Source organism: Terrapene carolina, unplaced genomic scaffold (assembly GCF_002925995.2).
Source record: "Terrapene carolina triunguis isolate 2854851 unplaced genomic scaffold, T_m_triunguis-2.0 Scaffold837, whole genome shotgun sequence".
In the NCBI taxonomy this organism is placed as follows: domain Eukaryota; kingdom Metazoa; phylum Chordata; order Testudines; family Emydidae; genus Terrapene; species Terrapene triunguis.
Genome location: NW_020665188.1, coordinates 667,609 through 679,587, shown reverse-complemented (window position 1 = coordinate 679,587; position 11,979 = coordinate 667,609). Strand labels below are relative to the sequence as shown.

The 11,979-nt window shown below is 51.4% G+C and overlaps 1 protein-coding gene across 1 annotated transcript in view; it reads right to left on the bottom strand.

Annotated features, from left to right (window-relative positions):
- Positions 1-1,639: 1,639 nt before the first annotated feature.
- TSPEAR (thrombospondin type laminin G domain and EAR repeats) overlaps positions 1,640-11,979 on the bottom strand; it is a 74,875-nt gene continuing 64,535 nt past the window's right edge. The window contains exons 10-12 of the mRNA XM_026660825.1: positions 7,627-7,814; positions 3,233-3,334; positions 1,640-1,793 (exon numbers count right to left, since the gene is read on the bottom strand). Of these exons, the coding sequence (XP_026516610.1) occupies positions 1,640-1,793; positions 3,233-3,334; positions 7,627-7,814 (444 nt within the window). The remainder of the gene's footprint in view (positions 1,794-3,232; positions 3,335-7,626; positions 7,815-11,979) is intronic.

The window sequence follows — 11,979 nt, the reverse complement described above, 5'->3', positions numbered from 1 at the left end:
GGGGCTGGCACAGCCCCTTCTGCCCATGCACTGGGGACCCGGGGCTGGCACAGCCCCTTCTGCCCATGCACTAGGGGTCCGAGGGCCCCTTCTTATTTAGTCTTGCCCCATATTTTCTGCAGTATTTGTCCCCTCATCAGGACTCCTTCATCAGAATCTCTGTTCCTGGTGCTCCCGTCTCTCTAGGGGAATCCCCCCTTGGAGCACACTGGGGCTCCCCCAGAAGCACTCCCCAATGTGGGGGAGGACAATGGTCTTATGTTCATACAGGGCTTCTTCCCAAATCATCCTCAAGTGGTTCCATGCAGCCCCCCTGGAGAAAACGGGCCGGTTGTTTCAGAGCACTTAGTGCTGATGCCCGGGGGTGGCTCATTAGAGTGCAGCTTCTTTCCCCTCTAGCTCACACCCCAATTGTCTCCCCATGCTCCCCTCATATGCCCCTGCCGCCCGCATGTCCCCTCTCCTGGTGCTCAGCCTCCCAGAGCTGCTGCTTGGTGCACCAGGGGAGCCGGAGCGGGCCGGCTGGGGCTGTGATTAATAATGGTGATAACTCCATGCATACTCAGGGTTCAAAGGGGGCTCTGTCTCTAAGCCTACGGTGTGGTAGGCCTCTGGTTGGTTAAGCAGAGGACCCCAAAGAAGGAAGAGAAAAACAGGACAAAATTGCAACTGGAGCATTTTGCAACGTTCCCTCTGTGACTGTGAGTGAATATCTCACTAAAACAATTAAACAGACGCTTCCACGGGAAAATGACTTCACCAGATTGGGGGGCAAGGGGCCAATGGTGCGAGGGTGATTTCCACCAGCTGAGGATCTGCCCCGCTACTCTAATGACTAAAATCCCTCTAAGTGCAAATCTCAGTGCAGCTGTAACTGTGGAACTGCCACCACTGCCTCCATCATTGTAAGTGATAAATCATTACATCTCCATCTATCCCGCATGGTTGTAAAATATACCTATTGATTTCTGCAATATAAACACGTCACTTACAGGAAATGCCTGGAAACAACAACAATGGGAGGAGGTTAGACAGACACTGCACGCCGCCTCAGGATTACAGGCAGGTGGGCATGGAAACAAGAATCAATACACCTTGGAGGACATGGGCAGCATTACTGGAGGACATAACCATGCAAGGCTTGTGCATCAGACCAATCCAATGGAGGCTGGACACGCCTCAGAGCCGGTGTTCTCACCCGCTGGGGTCTGCTGCAGAGTGAGCTAGCAGATGGCTGCCTAGGATGGGTTTGAACGTAGAACTAGATCGTGCCCTCGGACCATCTCCACTGCTGCATGTTATCCGAGCTCAGAACGGCACCAGCCTGACAGCCGCCATCTGGCTCAAGCCATAGCTGGGCTTGCTTGGTGCCCCGGCCAGCTCCTCGATCGAGAAATGGGAAAGGTGCCATAGAACCACTTTCCCTGTCTGTCCAGGTCCTGCGCAGAGCACAGCTCAACCAACCCCAGGGATTTGGCACTGAGGCTCTTCTTGTCTCGGCTTCAGACTTTCCCAGCATTCCTGAGTTGGCGTATTTCCTGCAGGGGGATAATTCTAGCCTGGGCAGAGCCAGACAAGTTGCTTCTTTGCCTGGGTTTGCCCCGCTCCTGGCAGCAAACAGACATCACTGAATAGCTGATCAGACGGTTTTCAGCTTCAGCACCTTGGAGAGTGGTTCCCTGGCACTCGAGTACATGAGGTAGGAGCCCGCCGTTGTGTGAAACGCTTCCCAGTCTCGACAGCCAAACGTCGGAAGACGATGAACCGCTACGAAGCCTTCATACCCTTGCCACCTGCAGCACAGAGGATATGCATTAATATCCACAGCCTGGGCTTGCATCTCCACTGGGCACCTCCCCACGCTAGTGACTCTGAAGGGCTGTCTACGCTGCAGTCAGCGGTGGGACTGCAGCCGGTGTAGATGCACCCGAGCTAGCTCTGACCTAGCTAGCTCCAATAACAGCAGCAGCGAAGCCGCTGCAGCATGGGCCGAGCTACCTAGATCAAAGCTAGCTCAGGTATGTCCGCGCGTGCTGCAGTCACACCTCTGACTGCAGCCTAGACAGAACCTCGCTAGTTCAAACTGGCAGAAATGTTGTCCCGCAAAGATACATTGGCTAGATAGAGAAATGCCCCTCCCAGCCCCCATCACTCCATTGCAAGCTTCCTTATCTGGAAGGGCTGCAACTGGAACCGAACTAGAGGAAGATCCCGCTGCTCGAGGCTTGGTGCTATAGTAGGTCTCTCCCCGTCAGGGATGTTTTGTGTAGTAGCAGACACTGGATTCATTCCCAGTCTGAATAGCTTCATAGCTCTGCCCCCCCTACAGACAATGAGGCACTGATGACTGGTCATGAGATACTGAACCTTTTCCCTCTAGGCTGGTGGTTGAAAAGGCACCCAGTAGTGACCTAGAATGATCACCTGATGGCTGGGTGGGGTGGCCTATGGGAAATGGATTTGGTGGCCTCAGTCCAGGCCCTAGTGGACAGGGTCAGCACCACCCCACAGGTCACTGAGAGCAGGCGGGCAGGCTCAGCAAAGGTCAACGGGCAGCCCAGCCATGGAGACTCTAGCCCTGGTGGTGGCACCTCCCGGTCAGGATTGCAGTGGGGCAGCACACAGAGCTCGCGGGGCTGCTGCCCACACAGCACTGGTCCCCAGCCCGACAGAGGCCTGCAGGATGCTCGCTCGGGTACATTTTACCAGTTCTGCATCCACTGTGAAAAGCCTGAAGAGAAAGGCCTCTTATGGGGTCCCCTCTAATCACTGTCCGTGGGCACTGAACCCAACACATCAATTGGCCACAAGAGAGCAGTGGAAGGTGCTGTGTCTCTCCTTCTCTCCCTGCCTCCTCCTTTGGGTCCATTGCCTTGTTTTGCTGCTTTTGGCTGAAATGGCCCAGCTCTGCATGGGTTAGAAAGATGCTTGCTTTGTACTAGGGCCCATTCAGAGGTATGGATCTGCAATCGGGTAATGAGAGTAAAAGGAAAGGGTGGAATAACTTCCCCTGTACATTTCCTGCTTGCTCTGCTTCTGGGCCACCTGCCCCCATGCAGAGCAGCCCACATCCTGAGGAGGCAGAGCAGGGTGACAGGATGAAGTGAATCACTCCAGCCTTCCAAGCCGTCTCTCTCTGCATTTCCTCTGGCCCTTGACTGCAGACAATTGACAGTGCCTCTCCAACTGCCTGTGGCTCTAAGATGGGGCCACGCTGCTCGGGCATCATTACCTGTATATAATACTGTTCACAGAGAAGGTGAATCCGTCAAAGGAGTTTGCTACCACCAGAAAATAATCTTCTCCCACTGAAAAGAATTCCCAGTCCAGAGCACTGTGATAGGGAGCAAGCACACAGATGGGTCATTAGAACCATCCCTAGAGAGGCTCACCAGGTCCCTTCAGGGCACCAGCCTGCATCCGGCCCAGGGCAGCACAGAGACACAAAGCTGTTACCATCTGCTGGCCATTTCCTGGGCTTTGTGATGAGTTGGTGGCTCCAGTCCAGTTCCTAGTGTCCCCGGGAGAAAGGCCATGACCACAGCTGGCATGGAGTGGCCGCGGCAGCAGGAGGGGATGATGGGTATAAAGTACCTTCCTCCAAACAGGGATGGTCTCCCCAGGTCGGGGTGGAGGCACATTGGTGGGACAGTTTGCTGTGCCACTGCCCACAATGCACCTGTTTTGTGGATAAATAGCTGCTAATTCAGCCCTTTCTACAAGCACTTCATTCATAGCAAGTCTGGCCTCCAGTAACAGCCAGCTATGGCCGGTCCATATGTGGGCGTGAGTTATACATGCCACAGTCATGTCAGCCCTGGCCAGGCGAAGCCTTGCAAACCCAGACAATGCGGGTCATTGCTGTGGCTATACTGTGACATCTAGCACCACAAGAGGTTAAGAGTTGAATGGGTGACAACACCTTACCTCCTTTCAGCATGGTCAAATTGCACTGTAGTGTCCAGACTCAGAGGAACTGATACAGGGAATGATTAGGGATCACAGCCAAGCTTTCCGATTGATATACGTTTGCTGCTAAATTCAGAACCACACATGACTGGGCTGGGCATTGAGGAGGACAGAACTGGGCCCATATGCTGTATACAGAAGAGGCAAGATCACCCCTCCCTTAAAAGTGACTTACAAAAATTATGTCAGTCTGAGGGGCATGCAGCTATTTCCACATAGAGGCAGGTTTTCCCCAAGCTGCCTTCAGTTATAATACATTTTGAAAAGAATCTTTTCAATAATTGATCCTCACACATTTTAGTTCCTATCATGTTCCAGAACCAGCTACCATTCAGCGAATTCCCAGCATGGGTCAGTGGAGAGGGAATGGGGTAGTCAGTGATTTTTTGTGAAGCTCCACATTTCTCAGCCAAGGTACAGTCGAGGTCCGGACTCCAGAGAAACATTTTTCACATCGCAATAACAATAATGATAAGAAGTAAATAACAAGATTTCGGGGTCCGTTCAAAAGCAGCTGGCGGTCTGGATTTGGCCTGCGGCTGCCTATTGATTACCCCTGGGACAGGGCATGGGTGGGACACAACAGATATTGCTGGTGCTTGTTATCAGGCCTGATTTTAAGAAGTGCTGAGCAACCTCATCTCCCATTGACTTCTGTGGTGCTCGGCAGCCCGGACTATCAAGCCACTAAGCTTGCTGCCTCCGTTTCCCTACCTGTAAAGAGGGCTAAAGCCCTTAGCTAAGTGGCTTGAAACCAGTGGCTGAGAACAGCCAGACTGGCACTATTTGTTATTGCCAGTCTCCAAGCTCCACCCTCAGTGGGATTGGCTGGCAGAGATTTCATGGGGCACCTCTCCGTGTGTCCTGCAGACAGCTCCAGAGAAGTCGACCTGAGTGCTTTGCTCCGGGGAATGGAGTAGGACGCTGCCCGTGCACAGGCCAACGCACCAAGGACTCACCCGCTTGCCTTTTCTGTAACGGCTGCTGGTTGTGAGAAGGAGCGGGATACAGCCAGCTACGGCGGGGGCCTGAAACACACATCCTCACTTTGGTGTCGGCCAAAAGAGGCACGCTGCCCTTTGAGCAGCTGAGGTCATGTTGGGCTAGGACCCCGTCTGAGCAGGCTGACAAATGATGGCCAAGTAGCTCACCTATGCCATGGTGCTGGTGGCACAGAAAGGCTGATTTCCCACAGGAGGAGGAGTTCAGTTAAAGACCTGCCAAGGTGCAGGTGGCTCGCAGGTGTTAAGCCAACGCAGAGGGCTGGCAGCACTCATGAGGGAGGCTTGTTTGGGCTCAGTTTGAGACTCTGATGTGGAAGCAGCTGGCTGAGGGGACAGCGGTCCTGCCTGGCCCAGGGCTCTTACATTGCCAGCCAGGCTTTACGATGTATCCATCCCCCTACGGTCTGCACTCAGACCGAATGGGGAGAAGCCTCCTTTCTGCTGAGCTACAAACGGCCTCTCGACACTCCCTTCTGTCCCCGGTCTCAGCACACACAAAGCTCCAGCGCCAGGCCTTGAGGCCGCCTGATCGGGATCGGCACTCTGAAATCTACCCACGCCCTGCCAGCAGAAGGACCTGGGTCTCCCCACTAGCTCAGCCAGGAAGATCCACCTCAGCACAGAGAAATGTGTGGAGCAGAGCGAAGTGCCTGTATCTGGATGGGCCCTGGGTATGGTGGGTCCCCACTGGGCACAGAGGGCCGGGGCAATGGACAGAGACAATGAAGGGGTGTTTTCTTTTGTTCTTGTCTGGCTTTGCTGGTGATACGGACTTTGTAACCGAGCTCTGCAAAGGACACTGGGCCTGGTTCTCCTCTGCCTTGCACCTTGGGCAGCCTGTTACATAGTGCAAAGGGGACGTATAATGCAGCCACTGAAATCCAGTGTGGGGAGGGGAAAACTGGGCCCAAAGTGGGGGCGGGGGAGTTCCTCTAACCACCTTCTCCCAGTACTATGCTAGTAGAACTCCCAGAGAGTAACTATCTAGATAGCTTTCAAAGTAGCAGCCGTGTTAGTCTGTATCTGCAAAAAGAACAGGAGTACTTGTGGCACCTTAGAGACTAACAAATTTATTTCAGCATAAGCTTTCGTGGGCTACAGCTCACTTCTTCAGATGCATAGAATGGAACACAGACAGAAGATATTATCACTTCAAAGTTTTTTCTTCTGCTGCTGATAGCTCATCTCAATTGATTGGCCTCTTACAATTGGTATGCGTACTTCCACCTTTTCATGTTCTCTGTATGTATAAATATCTTCTGTCTGTGTTCCATTCTATGCATCTGAAGAAGTAAGCTGTAGCCCACAAAAGCTTATGCTGAAATAAATTTGTTAGTCTCTAAGGTGCCACAAGTACTCCTGTTCTTTTATCTAGATAGCTGTTCAGCCTACGCTCCCAACTGCTAAACATCAGATAACCACTGTAGCCAGCTGTGTCCTCCTCTTACACAATGTGGTTCATTGAAACAGGACGGGAACAGACGCATTGGTGGAACCTTCATTGACAGACACGGGCCTCTGCTTCTTCTGAGCACCACAGCCACCCCCAGTCGTCAGTCTCCCTCCTTTGCTTGAATGGGAACATGCCTCAATTTCCAAATCTGGGGCCTGATCCTCAGCTGGTGTAAAGCAGCACAGCTATTGAAGTCCATGGAAGTTGGCTGATTTAAGCGAGGTCAGGGTATGGGCCCTGGTGTTCCTACATAGTGACTCCCTCTCGTCATGTTTCCCAAGGGGAGGGGGAGCGTAATCATCGGTGTAGTTTGGGGGGGCCTCTGGGGACACTGTCCCCACAAACAGAGGGGAGGCATAGGGGTCACATGCCATTCCTTCCCCCCTATTTCTGTGGGTGCTGAGCTACCCTGCAGGGCTTGCTCTGCTCGGCCTGGGGAGCAGGGAGAGAAGGGGCTTTGTCATTGCCCTCATTTCAGCTCCCCGGAAGGCATGGAGCAGGATTGAGTGAGCAGCTTTTCCTGGGTCCTAGTGCCCACCTGATTTCTCTACAACCATGAGTGCCCGTGGGGGGCAGGGGGGAGGGGACAGAGCAAGGGGGGTGTGGTGAGGAGAAGAGACAGTGGGAAAGGGAAGTCGGATGGGACGGGGGAAGAGAAGGGGAGAGGAAGAGGGAGGGGATGGGGAAGAAAAGGGGATAAGGGAATGGACAGGGGGAAGCAGGAGCGCAGCATGTGGCGTTCCCTGGGCAGCAGCAGCCCCAGCAAGGAGGCAATCGCAGCAGCAGTAGAGCTGGGACATCGCTGCAGCAGCCGGTGCCGGAGTGGCTGCCAGCAGCAACTGGGGCTCCCCCGTTATGCCATCCTGTCCCCCGCAGCACCAGCAGCCCAGGTACCACTGGGGGAGGGGGGAAGAGCCAGTGAACCAAGGGGACTGACTTCAGCATGCACATGTGTGTGCTTATACATGGGTGCGCTTTGCCCCCCCAAACTACGCCTATGAGCGCAATTCCTGGCAGATTCAGGTATTATGTGAATCCTTGGGTTAAATTCTCTGCCCTGTGCTATGCAGGAGGTCACGGTCCCTTCTGGTCTGAAAAAATCTACGAATATCTAACTCTGTGATCACTGGAAAGGACATTGAATTGGGAACTTTCTGGGACCCAGTACAGATGTTTTTGCACTGAAAAAAGAGTTGGTACCTGTAGGTGAGAAGATCCTGAAACTTGACAAACATCTGTGCCGTGATGTTCAGCTCATAGATGGAGGAGTTGATGGCGTAGTAGTTGTTCGGCACTACGGTTCCACTGTCGTAACTGTGACTGTTAGCCACAGCGAGGAAGATTCTGTCTCCAATGCGAAAGACCTCCCAGTCGGCAGCACCAAAAGTCTAGGATGAAACGAAAAAGTGAACATGGGTAACATACCTTTAGATTGTAGTCAGGCTTTTCACACCGTCCTACATGACAGTCTCATAAACAAACCAGGGAAATGGGGTCTAGATGAAATTACTATAAGGTGGGTGCCCAACTAGTTGAAAGACCATACTCAAGGAGTAGTCATCAATGGTTTGCTGTGGAGGATGTGCCTAGTGGGGTCCTGCAGGGGTCAATCCTGCATCTGGTATTAGTCAATATTTTCATTAATGACTTGGATAATGCACTGGAGAGTGTGCTTATAAAATCTGTAGATGACACCGAGCTGGGAGGGGTTGCAAGCACTTTGCAGGACAGGATTCAAATTCAAAATGACCTTGCCGAATTCGAGAATTGGTCTGAAATCAGCAAGATGGAATTCAATAAAGACAAGTGCAAAATACTTTGCTTAGGAAGGAAAGATCAAATGCACAACTACAAAATGGGGAATAACTGGCCAGGTGGTAGTATTGCTGAAAAGGACTGGGGGTTGATAGTGGATCTCAAATTGAATATGAGTCAACAATGGATGCAGTTGCAAAAAAGACTAATATCATTCTGGGGTGTATTAGCATGAGTGTCATATGTAGGACCCAGGAGGTAATTGTCTCTCTCTACTTGTCACTGGTGAGGCCCCAGATGGATACTGTGTCCTGTTCTGGGTGCCACACTTAAGGAAAGATGTGGACAGCTGGAGAGAGTCCAGAGGAGAACAACAAAAATGATAAAAAGTTAAGAAAACCGAACTATGAAGAATGGTTAAAAAAACTGGGCATGTTTAGTCTTGAGAAAAGACAGCTCAGGGGGAACCCGATAAAAGTCTTCAGATATGTTAAGGGTTGTTATAAAGAGGAAGGCAATCAATTGTTCTCCATGTTCACTGAAGGTAGGACAAGGAGTAATGGGCTTAATCTCCAGCAAGAGATTTAGGTTAGATATTAGGAAAAACTTTCTAATTATAAGGATAGTTAAGCTCTGGAATGGGGTTCCAAGGGAGGTTGTGGAATCTCCATCCTTGGAGGTTTTTAAGAACAAGTTGGACAAACACCTGTGAGGGTTGGTCTAAGTTTACTTGGACCTGTGACAATACAGGGGACTGGACTTGGTGACTTCTTGAGGTCCCTTCCAGCCCGACATTTCCATGATTCATGAATAATTTTTAATGGAGGTCTCAAACCTATTACACAGGTGTGCGTAGACCCATGTTAGGCCACATTTCAGCAGAGCATTTAAGCACATGCTTTACTTCAAGCATGTGCTAAGTCCCTTTCCAGTGCATGCAGAACTGTAAGGGTACTTGGTTGAATAGGGATGGTTTACTGAATCAAGGCCTGAGAAACTGCATGGTGTTGCATGGGAGGACCAAAGCATTGCACAGTGCGTCACCTCTCATCCCCAGCAGCTTCACACTGTGACGCTATAATACATGTATCAGGAACAGATGTCATACGCGGTATTTCAGAGGTGGTGATCCAGAGGCTACAATTGTCACAAAATACTCTGAGCAAAGCTGTGAAAGAAAAGAGATTTTGGCAGCTTCAGGGCAGGCTTTTGGGACACAGGTTCTCCTCCCCAACACTAGCACAGTCTCTGGGTGACAACCTTCCCCCAACATGAAGCAGATAGGAAGCCCTACCTGTTAGAACGACACACTTAGGAAGATCAATGTCCAGGCAATTTGATTTTGAGGCCATAGTTTCCTTAGCTCTAGTTCTGAACTTTCTGTTCCTTTTGTTAGCCCCTGCTGCTTTAGGAAGGATAGGGATTTTCACAAATCTTAAGGGTAAATTTAAAAACCAAATTGGAAGTTTGCAATTTCCCATTAAAAAGAAATCAAGCTCTCCAGACATGGAGCAGTGTCCGAGAAATAGGACTGAAATGCATCTCCGACTTGTGAGAATGTACCTGCCACATTTCACTGGTTGCAATTTGGAGCTTGTTAAATACTCCTCTATGAAAGAGAGAACATACCTCAAGAGGGCAATCATGCCCTGCCAAAAACAACTTCCACACAGGAATTGGCTGTTATGGCCTGAAACAAGTCCTGCTGCTGGTAACTGGCGGAGAGCGGCAGCTTTCTGAATCCTCCAGCGGCTCTTTCCCATAGCAAAGAGTTCCAGCAAACCCAGATTTCCTCTCAGAACACTCGTTTCCCTGGCCCTCCGGGGACTAAAATCTCAGCACCGTCATCGTGGATTTAAAAATCATACGGAAGGGAGGGAAGGTGAAATTGTATAAATAATGAACCTTCCAAGGAGCCTTGAGCAGGGGTGTGGCAACGCCACCAGGCGAGTGATTTGCTGATTTCAGCCAGTTGTTTTCTCAGAAGGATACAGCAGGTGACCTTGGTGAGTCCATTTCTTTTCTGGACCCTGGCACTGTCTAATTAGGAACACAGGCTATTATTCAGTAGGCAGAACTTTTACTGTAGCTCCAGCGAGACCCCCGGTAGCTGCTGTCCTGGATGTCACCCTCGGAGAGCACAGGCTGCAGCTCTAAGGGCTGGGCGAGGAGAGCAGCCGAGCGCGGGTACTTGCTTTTCAAACGAGGACAATCTGGCAGATGAACACTCAGGAGCTGGGTCAAACCTACGCTGTGTTCTTGGTCTTGCTGTGAAGGCAGCTCCTGGAGATAGAAAGAAACTCCCAGCACTCAGCAGAGACTGCTCCAGTCAACGGGATGAGGGTAAAATTTAAGTCAATGGCAAAACTCCCACAGACTTCAGAGGGCTAGAGTTTCACCGTCAGTGTCGGGTCCTGCTTGGCTAACGGGCTGGGGATCATAGGGCCTGAGAGGGCAGAGGTGTGTATGGAGAGAAGGGCAGAGAGGTGGAGCCGAACAGTTCAGTAGGGATGGGGAGAGCATTACGCTGCTGTCTCAGCCAGGGCTGCTCTCTCCATCAGCCTGCCGAGCCCTGCTGCTCTGCTGATTTGGAGAGCGGCCTGCAAAGTGACTTGGGAGATCCCCACCCACCCAGCAATGTTTTTCTGGGCAAGATAATGCAGCAGGGGCTGTATAGGTCACTTTTTCTATATCCAGAGTGATTGGAAACAGCTGTGGAGAGTTTGGGCTTGTTTGTTGTTCACATGGTTTCTGCTGCATGTTTGAGTCAGCCCATGGCAGGATGCAGGAGGAGCTGCTGTAAAGCTGTGAGGAAAGGCAGGCAGCGTTCAAGGAGCTGCCCCCAGCTCTTCTCTTCTGCTTGTCTGTTCGGGTCTCGCCCCGTGAGCTCATCAGGGCATGGACACTGTCTTCCCAGCAGTCTCTAAAGTGCCTGGCACACTACTGGAACTGTACAGACAGCAAACACTAATATCTGCATTGATGAAAGCGGGTGTGTAATGGGGTTGGGGTTGAATCTGAGGTTATATAGTCCGTCCCCGCCCCCCGTCCGGCGCTCTACTATTCCTCTCCCCTGCTGCCCCAAACCCCCTCCCAGGCTGGTGTCAGCTAGCGACACTGTCACTGCATATAAAAGAAACCTGAACTCGGCAAGTCTTTAGGGAAGAAAACCCCAGCAGTACCCCATGAGACTAGAGACACTTGTCTCTACGCTTATTATCTAGCATTGTCTCAAATCCCTAGGCCTGGTCTACACTAACCCCCCAATTCGAACTAAGGTACGCAACTTCAGCTACATGAATAACGTAGCTGAAGTCGACGTACCTTAGTTCGAACTTACCGCGGTCCAGACGCGGCAGGCAGGCTCCCCCGTCGACTCCGCGTTCTCCTCGCGCCGAGCAGGATTACCGGAGTCGATGGCGAGCACTTCTGGGTTCGATTTATCGCGTCCAGACAAGACGCGATAAATCGAACCCAGACGTTCGATTGCCTGCCGCCGAACCAGCGTGGTAAGTATAGACAAGCCCTTACAAGGCAGGAGACAGACTTCAGGCTATTACACTCAAGTAGCAAAAGACAAGAGAACAAAGCCGGGGAAGAGTGTAAGGTTTGTTAGAAGGAAGAAGCTTGATTAGTTTTCTATATTGATTTTTGTCTTCTGTGGGCGCGAAATAGGCTTCCGCAAGTTCCGCTATCAAAGGGGACACTCAGCAGCTTTCGCTTTTTTCACCAATTCACGCACAAAGAGAAAGAGGCTGTTGGTCTGTCCCCAGGACATGAGACATGCACCTCCTCCTA